General features: G+C 49.3%; 1 protein-coding gene across 2 annotated transcripts in view; it reads left to right on the top strand.

Moving 5' to 3' along the window:
• The window catches only part of Slc13a3 (solute carrier family 13 member 3), a 69,809-nt gene that overhangs the window by 28,908 nt on the left and 19,324 nt on the right, over window positions 1–21,577 (top strand). For both annotated transcript variants that reach the window (XM_031372768.1, XM_031372769.1), the window contains exons 4-9: window positions 7,441–7,507; window positions 10,105–10,284; window positions 13,893–14,018; window positions 18,295–18,390; window positions 19,569–19,673; window positions 21,005–21,102. In XM_031372768.1, the coding sequence (XP_031228628.1) occupies window positions 7,441–7,507; window positions 10,105–10,284; window positions 13,893–14,018; window positions 18,295–18,390; window positions 19,569–19,673; window positions 21,005–21,102 (672 nt within the window). The remainder of the gene's footprint in view (window positions 1–7,440; window positions 7,508–10,104; window positions 10,285–13,892; window positions 14,019–18,294; window positions 18,391–19,568; window positions 19,674–21,004; window positions 21,103–21,577) is intronic.

Here is a 21,577-nt window from a genome sequence, read left to right as displayed (position 1 = left end):
TTCTTTTGGCAGCAATAGAAAGCATGTCTGCCTTCAAGTGGCTTAAAAAATAGGAAGTTATTTTCTTCAGATATGATGAAATCAGGAGAAGGCATTGTGGGTCACCTTGGAGCTGAGCTTCCTGACTTCTTTTGCGTATTAGGTAGTCAGGTGTGAGAATTTAGTGGAAGTATGGGGGCTCTTGTGGTTCTGCCCTTCCTGGTCTCCACACCATGTTGAGTGGGTGTGGTAAGTCATGTGGTGAGAGTGGGAGACACCACAGGGAGTGAGAGGTGAAAGCCACACTTTGGCAAAAATGGCTGACCACTCCCATAGAGGTGCCACTGCGGCCAGTAAATGCAGCATGAGCCTTGAACCCATGGATAGCATGAGCCTTGAAACCATGGCTAGCATGAGCCATGAAACCATGGCTAGCATGAGCCATGAAACCATTCTAACCGTGTTCTCTAAAAATGTGTGTGAGCACGCTCATTCCAGAACAGACTTGTCTTACAAGTATGAAGACTGGTGTTTCATCCTCAGAGCCCATGTTTAAAAGCCAGGTGAAGCAGCCTGCACTTGTAATCCTAGCACTGGGGAGGTGAACGCAGGTGGATCCCTGGAGCTTGTGGCCAGTCAACCTAGCCAGATTGGTGAATCCTAGGCTAGTGTCCTTGTTCTCCCACCCCCCCAAAAAAACCCAAGATGTCAGACATGCCTTTGATCTCAAGTCTTGAATGGCATAGGCAAGCACTTCTCTGTGAATTCAAGGTCAACCTAGGGTATTTAATGAGTTCCAGGCCAGTTGTCACTACATTTGTCCAAAAAAGGAAAAAAGGATGACTCCTAAAGAATAGCTGAGGTTCACTTATGGCTTTCACATGCACAGACATGATTGCGCATGTATATGCATGCACACACATGTATACATGCACACATGCATCCCTGAATAAACATATATACACTGCATATACATGCACACATGTATACATATACACACCTTCAATGCAAGTGCATATGCACAGCATGTATACTGCATACAAATGGACACATATACACCTGCACGTATATGTATATTACATACACACACACATATATATATACTGCACATACACATATACATGCACACTCATGTATGCATGCACACACATGTACACTGCACACACATTCACACCTGCACACATATGTGTACTGCATATGCATGCACACATCACACACGTGCACACATCCACAGACATGTACACATGTGCACATATGCACAGACAAGTACACATTGCACACATACACACATGTATACATGCACACTCATTGACACATGTACATTACATGCACGTGCACACCTATATACAAGCACACATGTACAACTATGCATGTATGTGTACCCATGCATACCTGCACACACATGTACACTGCATATATACATGTGTATACACAAATTGCACATTGATCTGTACACCATTTACAGACTGCCTGTGTCTGGCAAGTGTGGGTATATACTCACCATGCATGGCACTGAAAGCTACAAGTGTTTCAGGAGCACTTCACAGATGGGCTTGGAAAGCTGGAGTGAACCGTCTAGACTGTTGCCTTGGTGAGCTAGCACAGAGGTATTGTCACAGGACACGGCCTTCCAGGTAACAGAGGACGCTTGCCAGGTAGTTGGGTCGGCAGCTGTTCCCAGTAAATAACCAGACAGTAAACATTGTAGACTTTGTGGGCCACTCTGTCGCAATTTCCCAACTCTGCCTTTGAAGGCGGCGGCAGGGTGCCGACGGTTGGCTACCTGCCAAGAAAATGTCTGCATGGGAGCCAAAGTTAAGATTTCTATAATTGTGTCATCCCCAAAGGTTCTTCTTCTGTGGACCTTGTGAGTTTCTGTGTGCACTGTTCATGCTCATATGTGTGTGGGGAGGTTCACATGCAGCAGGGTCTCTCAAGGAGCCTGGAGTTTGCTGACGCAGCTGGCCAGCCAGCCCCAGCCAGGATCCTGCTGCTTCCTCCTCCCAGCCCTGGGATTCCAGACACATATGCCACTTGGCTTTTCAAAAATGATTTATTTATTTTTATTTTACATGCCTTGGTGTTCTGCCTGCATGCATGTCAGATCCTATGGAGCTGGAGTCACAGACAGTTGGGAGCCACCATGTGGTTGCTGGGAATTGAACCCAGGTCCTCTAGAAGAGCAGCCAGTGTTTCTAACCACTGAGTCATCTCTCCAGCTCCTGCACTTGGCTTTTACTGGGTACTTGGAGTGAAACTGAGGTCCTCGTGCTTGTACAACAGTCTTGCTGACTGAGCCTTTCCCCAAGTTCTGGATATTCTGACCTATTTAAAACTTGTAAGAGCTGTTCTTGGTTGGCAGGTCAGCTCAGACAAGGTGGGCCAGATTCAGGCTACAAACAAGGGCTGCTGAGCCCACCCTACGATTCTGGCTTCCTAGCCTTCAAACTGTTCCCTTCCACATTGTGGGGCTCTGAGAGGATGGCCTCATGGTCACCCTGGGGTGGCATCAGATAGTTGACACTACCCTTCATTCATTTCAACCTCAGGCACCTATTGTTTTCTGGTTTGCCTGATGTGTCTACAGAAGAGCCAAGCTCACTGAGTACTTACTGTATTGGAGGACCCTTCTGAGGGTCTGCGTCTGAATGAGACAGGATCCTATCGACATCATTTGGATAAATAGAAATTGAGGAAGAAATAATGAGAGGATGGAGAAGTCCCCAGGGGTTAGTATGGCAGCATGACCTGTGGTCCTAAGTGTTGGAATTGGCCTGGCTGACTCTGGGACTGTATTCTCTCCATGCCTGCCTCCTACAAGGTGGCCACATGAATGTTGGAATGTCCAGTCCCTTATAACAAAAACAAAACCTCTAAGACCTTTAAAGGAGAAGGGACTTGCCTGAGGTCATAGACAGTGACAGTTATGAAAGGAAACCTAAAGCCATTCTTCCCATTCTGCAGGCTGTGGGGAGGTGAAGACCCTAGAGTCCAGGCCAGACATTTCCTTCAGACTGCAGGATTAGAGGCCTGAAAGTTAATGATCAACCTCAGAGACTTAGGAAAGTGTTAACTTCGGGGCAAAGAGAGGGGCCCTCTCCACTCAGTTACTGTGTGTTAGACAGGAGATAGGACGTGCGGAGTTGTGCTGGTGAACAGCAATTTGAACAAGGAGTTGGTCAGAGACTCCAAGTTCATAAGGGTCACCAATGACCAAGTCAACAACCATGCCAACACAAACTTCCCTTTCCTAAAGACCTTGAGTGTCAACTTGGCTCAATTCTCATTAGCCTGTTTGATGTTTATGGTCCCCATTCCATAGATGAGAAGATGGAGGCTCACAAAGGCAAATTGTTTTGCCCAAAGCAAGAAGCAGAGAGAGCTCTGAGCATATAACAGTTGGGAGCACCATACAAGACCCCAAGAGGTCCTCTGCCTTGCAGGGGGTCCCTGCCACCTCTCCTTCCAATTTGTTACTGTCATATGAATGGTTCTGTGGCATTTTGTCACTATTAATGAGGGAGCGCTGTTCTAACCCAGGCTTCAGCCAAGGAGAGACTCTCAAGGCTGTGCTCCCCGGAATCCCTCAACCATCAAGGGGTTCGCCTAGCTTTGAGCCTGAACTCTCTGTCTTTTCTCGCCTGGAAGAAGCCACTTGTGTGGTTACAGTCAGAGCAGCCATTCTGGTTGAGGTAATTGACTCTCTCCTTCAATCTTTGCTTGCCAGTTGCCTCTTGAGATTTTCTAATCTTGAAAGTCAGGACTTTCCTGTGCATGGCCTGTGACATACATGAAACAGGAGTCTGTGACAGAGGAAGGGGCTGGTGTGCGGCAGTTATGATGGCTCATGCCTATAATCCCAACATTTAAAAGGCCGAGAAAGGAAAATGTCATGTGAAAAGGCAGCCAAGACTATTCGGCAAAATCCTGTCTCAAAAACAAAAACACAAACACTACCAGGATGTGGAAATGGTTCAGTTTGGATCCACAGCGCCCTGGTGAAAAGTCAGGCGAGTAGCACACACCTATGCCCCCATTCCTGGGGAGGCAGAGACAGCAGGATCCCTGGAGTACCATAGACATACCAGCCAGAGCTTCAGGTTCAGGGAGAGACTCTGTCTCAAAATCCTAAGGTGGAGCTTGATATAGACACCCAGAGTCAGTGCTTCTAGTCTCGAAACCTGTTCACACATAGCAACATGCACACACGTGCAAACACACAGAACTCAAAGACATCAGCAACACACAAAAGCACATTCTGTAAGTTGGTAGGGTGGGCAGCAAGGCCCTCTCTGCCTTTCTTCATGTTCCCTTCCCATCCTGGGAGAGGGTCCATGGGGTCATCTGCCTGCTGTCTGTCATCTGTCTCCAAGCTCAAGAAGGACTGGGTCACTCTTATTCTTCATGTGAATGACATTTGGTAGTGCAGTCTTGTGTCTTAACAGCACTACCTGGCCCATAGTAGGTACTCAATAAATGCACATAGATGAGGAGTAAGCAAATGAACAGAGCAGTTAGCGTCTGTGTTAACCCTGTTTCCCTCTTCATCCAATGGAGAGAATGATACTTAGTTCCAGGCTGTGGGATGTGCTGAATGAATTGTACTCACTAAACTGCCTAACGTGAGGGTGTCTGGCCCTCCGTGGGGGTGTCTGGCCCCCCATGGGGTGCTCTCTGCCTAACTCAAGAGGCTAGCTCTTTCCTGAGGCAAATCCAAGAGGTTGGACAGAGAAGTTGGAATATCCATTAGTCCTGTGTCAGACCTACTAGGTGTTAGGTGAGTGCTCTGGACACATAGTGAGAGTTATTGTAGGAGCTGGCAGCTCTGGCTAAATCGTCAGTCGCGGTTACTGTATAGGCCTGGCCTTGTCTCCAACCTTGACCTGCCTCTCCAGGCCTCATTTTCTAAATGCAGACGATGACTGACTCCGTGGCTGCCGGGAGCTGTGGGGTGGCACGCATGCAGATTCCAGCTCTCCCATGCAGCATACACCCAAGGCTTGTTGTCTGCGCAGCCCTTACATAAGCACCATTCTTGGGCTGACCTGTGACTCTAGGACTCAGCAAAGGCACCCTAGAGACTTTGCCCTACAGACCTGTTTCCATTCTGTCTCTAAAGCCACTTGGGTCACAGGGACGCTGTGGGACAACCAGAGTAAATAGAGAGCAAGGAACATTCACCTTGGTTTTCCTGTTTTCTAGCTTCACTTCCACCACCACCACCACCACCACCATCATCAAATCTAGCCCAATAGAGAATATTTTAACATCAATGTAAACCCCCTACTCCTATCCACAGGCGCACACACTGAGCCCCTTATGCCTGGAACCACACACAATCTCATATGGGGCTCCCCAACTCCGGTGTAGGCAACGAGCAGCCTGGCTCCACATGAGACCCACTGAGGTATACATGCCTACCACCAGGGCCAGGAGACACTGTAAGCCTCAGTTTCCCTTCTATGGCTTCAAACCTGTTGCTCTCAACCCCAACTATATAAAAGAATCTCCTGCCAAGCTTGCCAAAGCTATTGAGGCCCCGCCCGTTACAGAGCCCCCACAGACCTTCTGGGTAGGACTCACACCCAAGGCAGTCCCTGAGGCTGGGGAGTTCTGCCCTGGATACCGGCAAGCTCTGCCAATGTCTGATGCTGTCCCAGATCCATGGGGCCCAGTGGGAAAGATACAGAGCAAGCTTGAGATGGTGAGGGCCAGGGGTCACTGGGTCAGAGATCATCCTTCCACCCCTCACCCCACCCCCATCTGTGTGTTATTAACAGCCTTTTTCTTCCTGCCTCATTGCCCTGGGCTCTGGCCTCGTGCAATGCATGTGGACATGTGTCCCATTGCCCTAACCGGTGAGCTGTTCAGTAGTCTAGGGGGAGTGGACCTGGCCTTTCACCTGAGACCCTTGCTGTGCTCAACAGGGAAGCGACACCCGAGGGCACAGCAGAAGTGACTCTACCAGACACCATAAAGTCTTGTACTCCTTCGCTGACAGCTAGACAACAGCATCTTGGAGGAAGGATGAGTGCCCGCTCCCAGGGCACAGGACTGACTGTGTGGCCTGATGTCTAGAAGGACACTCCATGTGCATGTTCGGGATGTGTCTGTGTCCCTGGGGAGGGGGAGGACTCAGCGGGAGCAGGGTGAAGAGAGGAGAGTACCCCCAGCCCCACTGGCTTCCCTCGACACATAGAGCTTTCCTTCTCAGGACCTCCCACACGTCACCCTGAGGTGACAATGTCCCCGAGTCCCATCCAGGTTCCCGTCAGCCAGACTCTTAGGGATGATGTCTCCTTCTGGGCTGCATGTCCTGTGACACCCACCCACGTGACATACTATGCTTCTTTATCTTGTGCTGGACGGCAGGACCTGTGGTGAGCCTCCTGTCTCGTCAGTGATTGTTGGGGACGCAAGAGACACAAAGAGATCTTGTGTTTGGCCCATTTCATAAAATTTGCATACTTGAGTTCCAGTCCTTCATTCTCAGTAGTGGTGAGGTCTTGGTTTCAACACAGCTTGGTCAACCTCAGTGTCTCTATGACCACCGGTATGGCCCAACCACCATCCCATTACTTAACGTGGACAGCCAGCTCCCTGAAGTCCATCCTAGCCTCTACCTGCAGAATATAACTCCACAGAGCTTTTCTGTCACCTCTGGCAACCCGTACCCTTTAACCCTTCCTGACTCACCACTGTCCCAGCATGCCCTGCTTCCTCAGCTCTGCCAGCTTCTCCTACTACAGGGCCCTTGCACTTGTTGCTCCTATTTCCCTGGGGTCTTTTCCTATAGAGCTTCGTAGGGCTGGCCACTGTCATGCTGCAGGCTCGATAAAATGTCATCAGCTCTAGTGACAAGACATCAATGATACCTGACTCTCACGTTCTCTTCCCTTGCCTGGTTATATTTCCTCTGTCATATTCATCAAGACTTGAAATTGTCATTATTTTATTCTTATCTGTCTCCTATTCTAGAATACAGTCTCCACTGGAGCAGGGGCCTTGTTCTGTGTTCTGCATTGGGCCAGTGACTGTGTTTTGTTTGAACGGAGAATGAATGAATGAATGAATGCCATCCCTCACATTGCTCATGTTTCCCAGGTAGCCTTTAGCAATGGCCCCTCAGACCAGCCTTGGTTTGTGTTAGGGATATCAGTCAGCCTAGTGCCACCACCCCCAAACATCGATGGTGGGGTGAAGTGTGGAATGCAGTGTGATCTTTATCTCCCTCCTCCCATGCCCCTCTACTGGTTTTTCCTTCCATTCCTCCCTCCCCTCCTCCCTCCCCTTCTCCCCTGTCTCTTTGCTGTGTCTTGACCTGCCTCATTTTTTCTCTTCTTCAATGAATAGCATCTTGGCAGTAAAATTTTCTTCCTGACTGGCTGCGCTGCACAAGGATTGGAAACTTCCCATTAGTCCCCCTTTGCATTCACCAGTGTGCCTTCTCTTTTCTCCCAGCTGCTGTGCGGGGAAATGGACTTCGAACAGTGCCCACAGAGATGCAGTTTCTTGCCAGTTCAGAAGGGTAAGCTCTGGTCTCATTCCAGGGGAATCCCGAGCCTGAGTCAAGGGGGTGATTGACAAGGACCGGGTGCAACACCAGCCCTGCCAGCCCCAAGTTCTCTCCAGATGATCCAGAGTCCAGCTGTTTGCCCTTCACCCCTGGGGCTCAGCTGAGGCCTCTCCTTTTTAAAAAGCAGCCAGCAGCCAGATGTAATTTCAGTACTGAAATCACAGCCATTTGGAGACTAAGGAAGGATGAAGAGTTGGAGGTTAGCCTGGGATACGTAGCAAGATGCTATCTCAAAATTTTTAATCATATCAAACTAAGAGGCATCCATAGGGCTGGGGAAGTAGCTGTCAGTAAAGTGCTTGGCTTATAAACACAAAGATGAGTTTGATTCCAGAATCCAGAAATAGAGTGGGGGCAGAGAGGGAAGAAAGGAAGGAAGGAGAGAGGGAGGGAGGGAGGGAGGGAGGGAGGGAGGGACGGACGGACGGACGGACGGACGGAGGGAGGCACAGACGAAAATGGCAAGCATCATAGCCATAGGGAGATTCCTGGTGCTCACTGACCAGCTAACCTTCTTGGTGAGTCCAGGCCAGTGAGAGTTGCTGCTCACAAATTGTGGACACCACCTGAGGATGTCTCTCAAGGTTGACTTCTGGTCTCCATAGGCACACATGCACATACAGGCAAACATGTATATTAAGGCAAAAACAAGGATATATAAGCACACTGATGCTCTCCTGGATCCCTCCTTTCAAGAGGCAAGCAACAAGACCCCCAGCCTAGGAAGACTGCCAGGCATTAGCCTCCTGCTATTCCATAGCTGCCCCCCTTGTCTTGTGTGTGTGTGTGTGTGTGTGTGTGTGTGTGTGTGTGTGTGTGTGTGTGTTTACAGCCACAGCACACGTGTGGAGGTCAGAGGACAACTTTTAGGAATCAGGTCTTTCCTTTTACCATGTGGGGCAGAGGGATCAAACTCAGGACATCTTGCAAACAATCAATTTTAGTTTTGAAAATAAGTTTTCAAATATGTTTTAGAAAGTGCCTGGCTACCCAGGGCCAGTAACTTCACTTTCATTTTCTTATGAGAGACCAACCCAGGGCTTTATGAGTGTTAGGCAAGCCAGTTGAGTCACGTGCCCGGCTTGCAATTTCTTTTGGTTGGCTGGTTGTTTTTTGAGACAGATTATTCTGTGTAGCCTTGTCTGTTCTGGAATTCACTCTGTAGACCAGGATGGCCTTGAACTCAAGAGAGCCATCCACCTCTGCCTCCCACATACTACGATTAAAGGTATTCATCACCACCACCCTGTGAATTTTTTTAATCTTGATTTCTTTTTTGCTTTTTCTGACTTATTGAGAAATAACCGATAAACATCAAGATGTTTTTGAGACACCTGTATGTGGTTGAGACACATGTATGTGGTGAATTGATTGCTTTAGTCATGGTGGGTTAGTGTACCCCTCACTTCAGACCCTGTGCATACAATTCCTAATTCCAGCCACATGTAAGCACTTTATAGCAGCCCTAGACAGGAAGTAGGACGCTTGAAGGAAGGGAGGTAGCTCAGTCTATAAAGTGGTCCTTGTGCAAGCCTAAGGCCATGAGTTCAAATCCTCAGAATCCAAGTAAAGCATGACAGTGTGGCCCCATAACCCCAGAACTGGGGAATGGACACAAACAACCCCCGAGGCAAACTGGCGAGTCAATCCAGCAGAATCATGGTCTCTGATTTTGAGACAAGCTGACCTCAAACTCAGGATTCTCTAGCCTCAGCCTCAGCCTCAGCCTCCAGAGCATCAGAATTGTAGCCATGCTATCTCTGGCTTCCTCATAATCTCTCAACAAATCAACTAGTAACTCTTTGCTTCATTCTTTGCCAAATTGTACAAGGAAAATAATACAAAACAAAATTCAAAGCAGAAACAAAAGCAGGGGAAGACGATAGTCTGTTCCCAGGCAAGAGAGTGAAACAAGGTTGTGTATACCGTGCGAGGCTTGAGTACTTGTGTATTCCTGAGACATGGTGTTACAGGAATATTTTACAACTGAGTGCAGGCAATTGGTATCAGCTGTCTCTCATGAGATTGCTGATACAGACACTTAACAGGTACCTCTCAAGTCGCCCATTTAATTTAATTTTACTTTTTAAATTACATTCTTACATTTTAATTTTGCCTGAGTTTGTGTGCATGCATATACAAGTGTGCATCCCATACACGCGTGTGTGTGGAGGTCATATAGCAACTTGTAGAAGTCTGCTCTCTGCCACCATGTTAGGTCCAGGGACCTTTACCTGCTGAGCCATCTCGCTAGCGCCCAAATGACACATTTTAACAGCTGCATAGCTGTCCCATCCAGAAAAAGGCTCTGCATGTGGCTGATTTCCCTTGGATGGACAGTTAGGTTGTTTTTGAGTGAAATAATACTTAATGCCATGGTGCACGCTGCTACCCACTGAGCTGCATATCTCAATGTTTCCTTGAGGTAAATTCTTTGAGTAGAGTGTCTGAGCTGAAGATTTTCACACAGCGCCTCGGGTGGCTGGCTCCTCCTGGGGCCAGGGGCTCTGACTGCTCTGAATGGCCTCTGTCTGGGTCCTTGCCCACAGAGCCCACCCTGAGGATGCAGAGGCCCCGCTGGAGCTGCCAGATGACACCAAGGAGGAGGAACACCGCAGAAACATCTGGAAGGGCTTCCTCATTTCCATTCCCTACTCGGCCAGCATCGGAGGCACTGCCACCCTCACAGGCACAGCCCCCAACCTCATCCTGCTTGGCCAGCTCAAGAGGTAAGCGTGGGACTGGGGAGAGAGAGGGCTCGGTGGATGAAGGGCTTGCTGTGTAAGCATGAGGACCTGAGTTTGGATCCCCAGAACCCACCTAAAAATGAGGCATGGTGACATATGGCTGTGATCTCAGCTCTGGGGAGGCAGAGTGAGGACCCCTGGGGACTCACTGGCCAGTGGAGTTGAATCAGTGAGCTCCAGGTTCACTGAGAGATCCTGCCTCAAAAGTAAGGTGGAGAGTGACTGAGGAGGGCACTCAGCATTAACATCGGGCCTGCACATGCACGCAATGAGCACACGCATGTGCGTGCGCAGGCACACACACACACACACACACACACACACACACACACACACGTATACACGCACACACCCAGAGTTAAAAACAATGTCCCCTGTGGGCCAAGGGTCCATCCTTCTCCTCCTCCTTTTACTTATTTCCTAGCCAAGGATGGTAAAAGAGTGACTCTCTTGGCCTAGCTCTGAGGACACAGAAACAAATCATCAAATCTCCATCTTTTTTGTTATTTGTTTTTTTTTTTTGTTTTTGTTTTTGTTTTGTTTTGTTTTGTTTTGTCAAGACAGGGTTTCTCTGTGTAGCCCTGGCTGTCCTGGAACTCACTCTGTAGACCAGGCTGGCGTTAAACTCAGAAATCTACCTGCCTCTGCCTCCCAAGTGCTGGGATTAAAGGAGTGGGTCACCACCGCCCAGCTTCAAATTTCCATCTTTGAAGAAACACCATTCTGGGGGAAAGATAGACGATGAGCGAAGAGCCAATGAAGGCTGGGTGTTAGAGACGGGAGCTTCGGGGGTTCAAGGTCATCCTCACAGAGAGTTTGAGGCCAGCCTGGGCTACTTGAGACCCTGTCTCAAAACACATAACAAAAGCAAATGAATATATACTACACATGGGGCAGAAAGAAAACAAAACAGCGGGGGTTTGGGGGTGGGACAAGACCAGGCCCCTATGGGGACATCAGTTTGGGGACATCTGTTTGCTGAGCTGATGTGTGAGCTCTAGAATGGGACTGTGAGCTCAAAGGCTGAAAGAGTACTTCAGAAGGGGCAGAGGCCCTGAGGTGTGACTGCCCTTGGGCATCTCGGGGATCAGCAAGACCAGGGAGAGCGAGTGGGAGTACCCCTGTAGTCTGAGGCAGGTAGCTCACAAGTTAGACACTAGCAAGACATCACCTCAAAAACAAACAAGCAAACGATTTTTAAAAAGAATAGGGGGCTAGTGAGTTACAAGCATAGCATGTGAACCCCAACAAGGAAGACAGTGAGAACCTGAGAGATCAGGGCATCGGGATGTAAAACTCATATCCTAGCTGGAGGTGTTGGCCCAAGGGGAGCCCAGAGGAGGCTTCCAGCTCTGAGCAGGCTCCCACAGGAAAGTCCTTCTGCCAGCAGCAAGGGGTCTCTAGACACTGACTGCTGGCTGCTGGCTCCAGGCCTAGAACAGGAGAGAAGGGCTCCAGTGATGGCTCTGGTGTGTAAATCTTATTTTAGGATTCTCTATGACTTCCAGATCCCAGGATTCCAAGCAGCTGGCTCCCTAGAGTTTCTCTGTTGTCCCCCCTACTGTCTATTTGTGCGATTTGCACAAAGGCAACTGTAAACATTTGACAAACAGCTCTAAGAAGGACCTGGTAACTCAGCATGAACTACTGAGGCTGCCCACCGGTCACGCCCTTGCTCTACCAGAGCCCAGACCTGAGAGGCTGGTGGTGGGTGGCACTGGCTGGGGAGCCATTGGCCGTTTCTCACGCGCAGTCATGATCCTGAAGGGATGCTCAGGCATCAGCAGCACAGTAAAATGCTCTCTGCCCAAGCATGAGAACCCAAGTTAGACACTCAGCTCCCACGTAAAAATCCAGATGTGATGGTATACATCTGTTATCCTGGCACTGGGAGGCAGAGACAGGAATGCTCCTCGGGCTCACTGAGTCCCCACAGGGACCTGGGAGATGGAATGGCTATGGTGACCTGTTCTTTCACAAATACCTTTTGCTGGCTTTTCTGATGACAAGATGAATCATGCAATCATGCACACTCTAAACTCTTAGAAAATATGGAAAGATTAAAAAAATTAAACACTTTGAGTCTCATTGACAGCAGGCTTCCTTCTAGTCCTTTCTATGTATGTGTGTGTGTGTGTGTGTGTGTATGTGTGTGTGTGTGTGTTTGTGTGTTTCTATTTAATACTATTTTTGTTATACTGTTTGTACACTTTTATAGCCTGATTTTATCTTTAAAATGTTATGGAAAATATACATTTCTAAAGGCTCTAAATGATCCTATCTTGGGCATTATACTTAATTGATTGTGGCATCTTGACTAGTTTCCTTTTAGTATTATTTTGATATTAGGAAATTATACAACTTGCCTTGTATCTGCTAATGTGTTAATACATTCTTTACTATTTTACTCCTTCTCTTTCCTGCTTACAACACATACATTTTTATTATAAGAAATCAGATATTAGGTTTTCAGCCTCTGGTTATTGATATTTCTATTAGTTTGCCAGACAATGGCTATTCCTGTTCTGTTTTGTTCTGTTTATTTCTTTATAACTGGCTATTGGTAGTCCTGTGTACATATTCTTTTGTCTGCATCATTTTATAACATTTTTTCTTTCCAATCTAACAGCACATTTTTGTTTTGTTTTATTTTGGTTTGGGCTGTCCTTCTTTTTTTTTCTTTATTTATTTTATGTGTGTACACTGTCACTCTTCAAACATACCAGAAGAGGGCACCGGATCCCATTACAGATGATTGTGAGCCACCTCGTGGTTGCTGGGAATTGAACTCAGGGTCTCTGGAAGAGCAGTCAGTGTTCTTAACCCTGAGCCATCTCTCCAGTCTCTGACTGTTCTCTGTCCCTATCTCTGTCTCTCTGTCTCTGTCTCTCTCTGTCTCTCTCTGTCTCTCTCTGTCTCTCTGTCTCTGTCTCTGTCTCTGTCTCTCTCTCTCTCTGTCTCTCTGCCTCTCTCTCTCTCTCTCTCTCTCTCTCTCTCTCTCTCTCTCCTTTCTTTTTCATTTCTATTTAATAATAATTCCAGGCTGGCCTGGAATTCACTGTATAGACCAGGCTGGCCTTGAACTCACAGATATCCACCTGCCTCTGCCTCCTGAGTGTTAGGATTAAAGATGTTCATCTCCAGGTCCCACCCAAGATGTGGGAAGAGTCACAAGACACATTTGAAGAATATGCCAGCTCTTAAACACAGCGAAATTCCAAGTGAGGCTCAGAGCTGGGCTGGCTCATGGTCTCATGAGTGGTGACCCCACATAATTCCAAGTGAAGTTCATAGCTAGGCTGGGCACATTGTCTCATGAATGCTAGCCAATGGACCTTGAGTTTGCCACAGTACACCTGGCCACATCACTGTCTGGCCTCTGGGGGGCACAGAGCACTTGTAGTACCACTCCTCCCCCCAAGAAGAAGTGGTACCTTCTGTCAAGGGGGGAGGGCCTTCCCTTCCTGTGAGTCTCTGCCCTGGCCCCCTGGTGGCCACCTGCCTTGGCCCTGATAGTCTTGTCTGATGGCTGCCCTGCCTTGGCCCTGACGGTCCTGTCTGATGGCTGCTCCCTTTCTTCTGGTCCCCAGTTTCTTCCCACAGTGTGATGTCGTGAATTTTGGCTCCTGGTTCATCTTCGCCTTCCCTCTCATGCTGCTGTTCCTGCTGGTGGGCTGGCTCTGGATCTCCTTCCTCTATGGTGGAATGAGCTGGAGGTATGTGAAACCTTCTAGAGGGCTTGTGGGAAAGCCCAAGCTTCCTTGCCAAGCCCACCAGTTGCCCTTTGAACAAAGAAAACCTGACTCTGGTTTTTAGGATAGTTTGGACCATTGATGGTGACGAACCAAGACATAATCATATGTCTTATTTACCTTAATGGCTAATTTGTTTTTATGATGATGGCTGTGTGTGTGTATGTGTGTGTGTGTGTCTGTTTGCATGAGCACACATAACCACACATGCATGCATGCCTATGTTTGGGGTACATGCATTTTCACAAATGTGTGTTGAAGTCAGAAGACATCTGGTGCAATTCTCCAGGCACAGTTGATCCTTCTGTTTTCTTCTTATTTATTTATTTATTTATTTATCCCTTGCTGGCCTGGAACTCAACAAATAGGCTAGACTGGCTGACCAGCGAACCTCAGGGATTAGCTTCTCTTTGCACCCTTAGCGTTGGTATTAAATCACACAGCACTATGCCCAGCTTTGTTATACGGGTCCTAGGGGGTCAGACTCAGGTCCTTGGGCTGACAAGGCCATAACCTTCCCTGCTGAGCCACCTCCCAGCCCCATGACAGTGACTTTTATCTTCCATTTATGAGTACGATATGAAGTTTGATATTTACATTCACTATGGTCTGTTTATTTTGTTCATGGTTCCTTAAACCAGGCCCAGGGCCTTGCAAGTGCTGGGCAAACACTCTGTCCTTGAGCTACAACCCCTCCTCTTGTCTTTTTAAGATGGTCTCACTAGATAGATAGCCTTCCTTGTGTCCCCTTTTCTGGATTTTGGTACGTGCTACCACAAGTGGCCGGAAATCCATTTCTTTAATAAGAGTGGCTAGTCTATTTACAGGAAGAGACTATGAACTGTGAATTAGGTACTGTGCAGATAGTGGGTAGAGTTAGGGGGTAATTAAAGCAGGATCTGAGCTGGGTGTGGTGGCCATGGCTCAGTTATTGTCCAACCCAACATCCTCCCCTCATCCCCAGACCTTGACTAGATCCTTGGTGGAGTGGGACCAGTGGGATCCACTTTGGAGTGAACACTTAGAACAGAGAGAGGTGCCCACAGGATGCTCCTGGTCTCAGGATGCTGCTCCTGGTCTCAAGGACCTTCCTAGCGCCTGATGGCAGAAGCCCAGGCTCAACCAGAAAAGCACAATGAGACTTAGCCACATGGTCAGGGTCCCAGTCTCTCTCTCTGTACAGTTCTGGGCTCTGCCATCTCCCCAGGCTTCCCAGCTCTTAATTCTGTCCCTTGTAGGTCTGTAGATAAAGTCGCCTGCAGTTGGGAAAGACACTCAGTGAAGGACACGGGCAAGATGCTAAGAAAGAGGCAGAGCCAGGATCCCTTCATCTCCTGTGTAGTGTGACTGAGGGAGGACGTGTGTGTAGAGGAAAGCATCAAGAGAGATTTCCGAGGGGCAACAGGACATTTCTGTTCAGTCCCGTGACTCTGTCCTTACTTAGCAGATGGCCTCTGAGCCTTGTGTGCCCAACAGCCATAGGTGCTGAGGTCTGAACCCTTGGCAAGGCAGAGCTGACTGGGGCTGGAGCTTGCACTCTGGGTCAAGGGGACTCCGTAAGCAACAGAGCACAGTGCAGCTTCCAGCAAAGGCAGAGTGAGGGCCAGCACTGGAACATCCAGCCTAACCTGTGGGCCAGGAGCTCGATCCCAGCGAGGCGATGGTTGAACTGGGGCATATCTGTGAGCAGAGTTAACCGAGGAGTGAGGAAAGGCAGCGGCACATGAAGAAGGGCATTGTGGGAAGCTAGAAGAGGAAGGGCAAAAGCCCCAGGGCAGGGGAGCGAGGGGTGTCCTGAGGCTGATAGGAGGCTAAGCAACCAGGCTCAGGGAACAAGAGAGGGATGTGTGTCGGGGAGACAGATTTTTTTTTGAGACAGGTACTCACTATTCAACCTTGGCTAGCCTGGAGCTTACCATGTAGACAGGCTGGCCCAGAACTCAGAGATCTGCTTGCCTCTGCTTCCTGAGGACTAGAACTAAAGACATGTATCTGTTTTTCCCGTTTGAAAAGATAATACATACACACGGCTCAAAAATCCAAACAACACAAAGCTGTGTGCGGTGGTATCTCTTCACTCCATTTCCCGGGCGATTCTCGGTTCTGACAGATTAGCAATGAAGAGCCCCACCCTTTGTCAACTTGACACCCAAACTTAAGCCATAACTTTCTATGTTTGTTCCCGTGGGCTTCTGGCCATGTTATAGCTTAAAATGCATTCACACAGCTTTAAGTCTCCCCACCGCCCCACCCCCCATCGTCAGCAGTCCTAACAGTCTAAAGTCTTCATTCACAGTGAGCTTACGTATGTCCACATGGAACACTACCTCATTCAAAGAAAGTGGAAGTCAGGCAAAGAAAAGAATAATCCAACCAAAGCCAAACTAAAATCCAGCAAGACAAACCAAAACACCAAACCCTGAAGCTCCGTGCCTGCCACCTGGGGCTCATGGGCAGTCAGTGGTCTAGGCTCCAGTAGCTGGGCTGCCCTACTTCTCCAGCCCCGTAGTACACACAGCTCCTCTCTCAGGACTGCTCCACTCCCTGGCAGATGCTCCGTGTTCTTATCATCTCCAGCACAGCTGAGGCCGCACCTTCACGGCTTCACACTATGGCCTTTCATGGCCTCTTTGCAGGACCTTCAACCCCGCCCCGCCGCCCTGTTACCAGGCCTCAGCTCCACACAGCAGTCACTGCCCAGTGTGCTGTCAGCTGGAGGTGTACCCTGTTTCCTTGGACCACAGTGTACTGATTCCTGTGTTTGTCCCTTTGAGACAGTTGTTTCCGTTGTGGACGTCCCCAGATTAAGTGGCCTTGCTTTAACTGAATCCGGGAGTGTCCGGTGGATGGACACCTTTGTCGGTGGCCTGGCGTAGGCCAGGAGGCTTCTCTTCCGTGGCGCTGATCTCTTAATAATTAGAGTTGCTTTCTCAGAACTCACCTGAACACTCTCCTGCCCTAAAATGCCCTCTGCTGAGCACAATAATGCCATCATCTCTCAGACCAGTTCCACCTCGGCGCTCTGAATATGAACACAATGGAGCCAGATTCTTGGCTAAACGATCACACAAGCAGCCCCTCTCCCAGGCGCTGATGGAGTCCTTTCCCCCTGGCCCCACCCATGTTTCTCTTAGCATCCTGTTTTCCAGGCTCCCACCAGCATGGCCCATGGAGCTTGGCTTCTTGCATCTGAAGGCTTTTCTAGCCTGAAGCTTCAAAACTCTTCCACGTTCCTCCCATAAGCCAGTTCGAAAGGCCTAAGAGCCACAAGGTCAGGTTTATCACAGCAAAGGCCAGTTTTCAGTGTCAACTGCCCTGGTGCAAACAGGAGAAAGAGTTTATTTCAGCTCACAGTCCAAGGGCACTTGGCAGGAAGGTCAAGGCAGGGAACACTTAAAGCAGCAGGTCACAACGCATGCGCACACAGTCAGAGTTCAGAATATGTGCCAGTCGGCTCACTTTGAACTCTACGGTCCAGGATTCCCTGTCCAGGGAATTGTCCTGCCTACAATTAAGATGGGCCTTTCAACCTCAGTCAATACAGCACAGGCATGGCCAGAGGCAGTTCTAAATCCTGTCAAGCAGACAACAGGAACCATCCTGTAGGGAGAACCTAGGAAAAAGAACAAATAAATACTTTACGGCATGAAGTATTCCCTAATTCCATAACTGAAAACAAATTCCGGGCTGTCACTCTGATCCCACTGGCTGAATTCTCACTTGAGGTGGAGCCTATGTCTGTTTTGTTCCACTGACTTTTTGATTATCCATGTGTGTTTGACTTGTGAAAGGATATAAAGCCCGAGAACACAGCCAGTGACATTTCACGCTTTTTAAAAGGCCAACCTGAATCTAAGTTTCAGGAGAGAAAGACAGAGGCCAGGAGACCAGGGCCCCAGGCTATCAGCATCGTCAGGATGGGCAGGCTGTGGTTGGGCCAGGGCAGGGGACAGGAGACAGCGAAGGTAGGTATGAAGCAAATTACCTTTGATCATCAGGATGGCTCAGTAGCTAAAGGCACTCGCAACTGAGCCTGGCAACCTGAGTTCAACCCCCAGAACTCACATGCTAGGGGACAATCACCTTCTACGATTTGTCTCCTGACCTCCACATATATACCAAGACACTTTCAGACTCCTACATATAAATAAATTAACAAAAAAGGGGAATTTTAATTTTAAAGCATAAGGCACCCCCCTCCCTGAAGCCACCACTCCTAATCTCATTCTTTCCACCCCAGGGGCTGGAGGAAGAAGAAATCGAAGATACGAGCTGACGCAGAGGAGAAGGCTAAAGCTGTGATCCAGGAAGAGTTCCAGAACCTGGGGCCCATCAGGTACGAGGGGGTGCTGGGTGGGAGTGAGGGGGCCCTTGGGTTTCAGGGGAGTTACCTCAAGCATGGCTGAGTCCCAAGTGTGCCTCAGGCCCAATGGCTGAGTGTGGTGGTGAGAGACGGTAGAGTGGCTCCTGCCTTGCCCTCGTGCTGGGGCTCAGGGTGGACTGTATTGGGCATCTTCCCTATTCCACCTAAGACACCTTCTCCTTCTAGTCCATGGCTGTCTGATCTCCTGGAGCTGTGGGCCTGGTTAATGCACATTTCCCACATTTCCCACATTTCAAGGCAGCCTCAGTAAGCCCAAATTCAAGGATTGTTCTGGCCGTTGCTCCCTGTGTGCCTTAAGACTCCACTCCCCAGTCTGTGGATTCGATTCACTGCCGGCGCTTCCTCCAGACTTGAGAGTCTGTCTTCCCATCTCTGTGTACCCTCCTCTGTGTGTGTGTACCCTCCTCTGTGTGTGTGCCCCCTTGGAGTATCTGTCACTTTCTGGGTATGCCAGTCTGTACAATTGTTTCTCTCTCTCTCTCTCTCTCTCTCTCTCTCTCTCTCTCTCTCTCTCTCACACACACACACACACACACACACACTTTTTTAAGACAGGATCTCTCTATTACGTAGCTCTCTGGCTGTCCTGGAACTCGATATGTGATTGAGGCTGGCCTTGAATTCAGAGAGATCTGCCTGCCTCTGCCTCTGCCTCTGCCTCTGCCTCTGCCTCTGCCTCTGCCTCTGCCTCTGCCTCTGCCTCTGCCTCTGCCTCTGCCTCTGCCTCTGCCTCTGCCTCTGCCTCTGCCTCTGCCTCTGCCTCTGCCTTCTGAGTGATGGGATTAAAGGTGTGCTTCGACATTCCTGGCCTGTCCCTCTCCATTTTTATTTCCCTTTCTCTTTGCTTTCCTGCCTTTCTTTTGCTCTGTATGTCACGTTTTTTTGTTTTGTTTTGGTTTGGTTTTGGTTTTGGTTTTCTGTAGGATCCAGAACAATTCCCTTAACAATGAGAGAACCCTTTGGGGGACTCTGGGCAGATGTGAATCACTTGCACCCTGGGGCACCCTCTCTCTAGGCTTCCCTGAGAGCAATTAGCCCCTCAGCTTTCTCTGAAGCAGGTCAGGGCCACCCCTCCAGTGGGCACCTGTCTGAGCCCAATGTCACCAGACCCCTGTGTGTCTGCTCCACAGGTTTGCTGAACAGGCCGTCTTCATCTTGTTCTGCACATTTGCCATCCTCCTCTTCTCCCGGGACCCGAAGTTTATCCCTGGCTGGGCCAGTCTCTTCGCCCCTGGGTGAGATTCTGCAGATCCTACATGGGAGGATCCTGCGGTGGGGAGCGTGGAGCTGGATGGGCAGAAGCCCCTCCCAGAAGAGCTTAGGTGGATGCTCAGGTTTCTCAGGCAAACAAGCGCTCAGATGAAACTGGGTTAGAACCCTGGTCCAGCCTTTATGAGCTGCGTGACTCAGTGTTCCCTATGTTGCTTCAGTCACTCATGGATGGAGAATGATTCATGTGCTAAGTGTGAGACGGTTGCCATGGGCACAGACAAGAGCAGGTACTAGACAATCAAGTGACTGCAGCCTGGACTGAGTGCATTGAAGAAGTGAATGAGCTGTACTGTAAAACAATGAGCTGAGACACTGACTGAGAAGTTCTGGAAAGAACTCAAGGCCAGGAATGCGGGTGGGGGAGGAGTCACGGGTAAGGGTAGGAAACACACCACTAACTACCCTCCTTCAGGTTAACCCCGGCTTATCTTACTACTCACGTGTTCCCAATGTCCTCACCAGGTTTCTCACCACCACCACCACCACCACCCCCGTGAAGGTGGCAGAAAAGTGGCCCCAAGTATAGTGTGGGATTGGCCCAACCCCCCACCCCCATCTTCTTGGCAATTTCAAGCATTTGTTCTGTGTGAGCTACAAGAGTTAGCAATGGGTTCTGGGCTTCCCTGAGCTCAGGGCTGGGAAAATCAGGGTTCAAGCCCACCCCCTCCATAGACCATGGTCTGATCTTAAGCAAGTCATTTCTGCTTTTTGAATGCCCCTAACGCCAACCCTGAAGGTCTCATGTCTACCAAGATTCCACAAAGATGCTGTGTGAGTTCTTAAAATGTGAAAGCTGGGTTTGGAGGAGCTGTGAGGCTGGTCCAGGACTTGGCAATGCCTCTCTGGCGGTGAGCTGTCTGTGCCAGGAAGAACCCAAGCAGAAGCTAGTCACACACACACAGGGCTTCTACAGGGTCCCAGGGGAGGTGATTCTTATGTGCTCTCAGGACCCTAATACCCTTGGCTTTTCAAATCCCCCTCTTTGAAGAGTCCCTGTTCTCAGTCCTTAGATCAGGAGAACATGCTTTTGTCTGGCAGCAGTAAAATTCCCTAGGGTATCCTGGGTAATGGCTTGGGCCTCCCTTGGTGGCCACATCTGACCCGGGCACAAAGCAGGATGGTGGTCCCACAGCCCTGGGTGGAACTTACAGCAGACTCCTCCCAGTCTACAGATCTGTTTTTACAATCTGCCAATCCATGGCCTGTCGGGAGCCAGAGTCATATGCTTGTGGCCTTCTCCCAGTCCATGGCCTGTGAGGAGCCAGAGTCACATGCTGTGGCCTTCTCCCTGCAGGTTTGTTTCAGATGCCGTCACTGGTGTGGCCATCGTCACCATCCTGTTCTTCTTCCCTTCCCAGAAGCCCTCACTCAAGTGGTGGTTTGATTTCAAAGGTAAGATGCTCACGGCTGGTGTCTGGGGCTCGGTAAGGACTGGGCAGGACTCAGTGCTGCTAAACACAAGGTCAGGGTGCTGCTCTGTTTGAGGACTGGGGACCCAGGGGACTGGCTAGGAGATACACTAAGAGCTACAGTCCCTGAGCAAGATCCAGCAGCGGTGTGCCGTGCTCCCACACATATACACAACTCACGAGCTAAGGATGCTTGCCACACTTTCAAATAATTGGAAAAAAGCCAAAAGGAAATAATTCCTGATATATGACTGGTGTGGGAACTTCAGCTTCCAGGGCTCTTTAAAAAGGCTTAGCATGCAGCGGAGAGGCTTTAGTCCCAGCACTTGGCAGGCAGAGGCCAAGCTCAAGAGGCCTTGGTGAGTTCAAAGCCAGTCTGGTCTACAGAGTGATTTCCAGGAAAGCCAGGGCTACATGGAGAAACCCTGTTTAAACAAAACAAAACAAAACCAAAGCAA

The sequence above is a fragment of the Mastomys coucha genome, unplaced genomic scaffold (genome assembly GCF_008632895.1).
Source record: "Mastomys coucha isolate ucsf_1 unplaced genomic scaffold, UCSF_Mcou_1 pScaffold15, whole genome shotgun sequence".
Lineage (NCBI taxonomy): Eukaryota > Metazoa > Chordata > Mammalia > Rodentia > Muridae > Mastomys > Mastomys coucha.
This window is presented reverse-complemented; position numbering and strand designations above follow the sequence as displayed.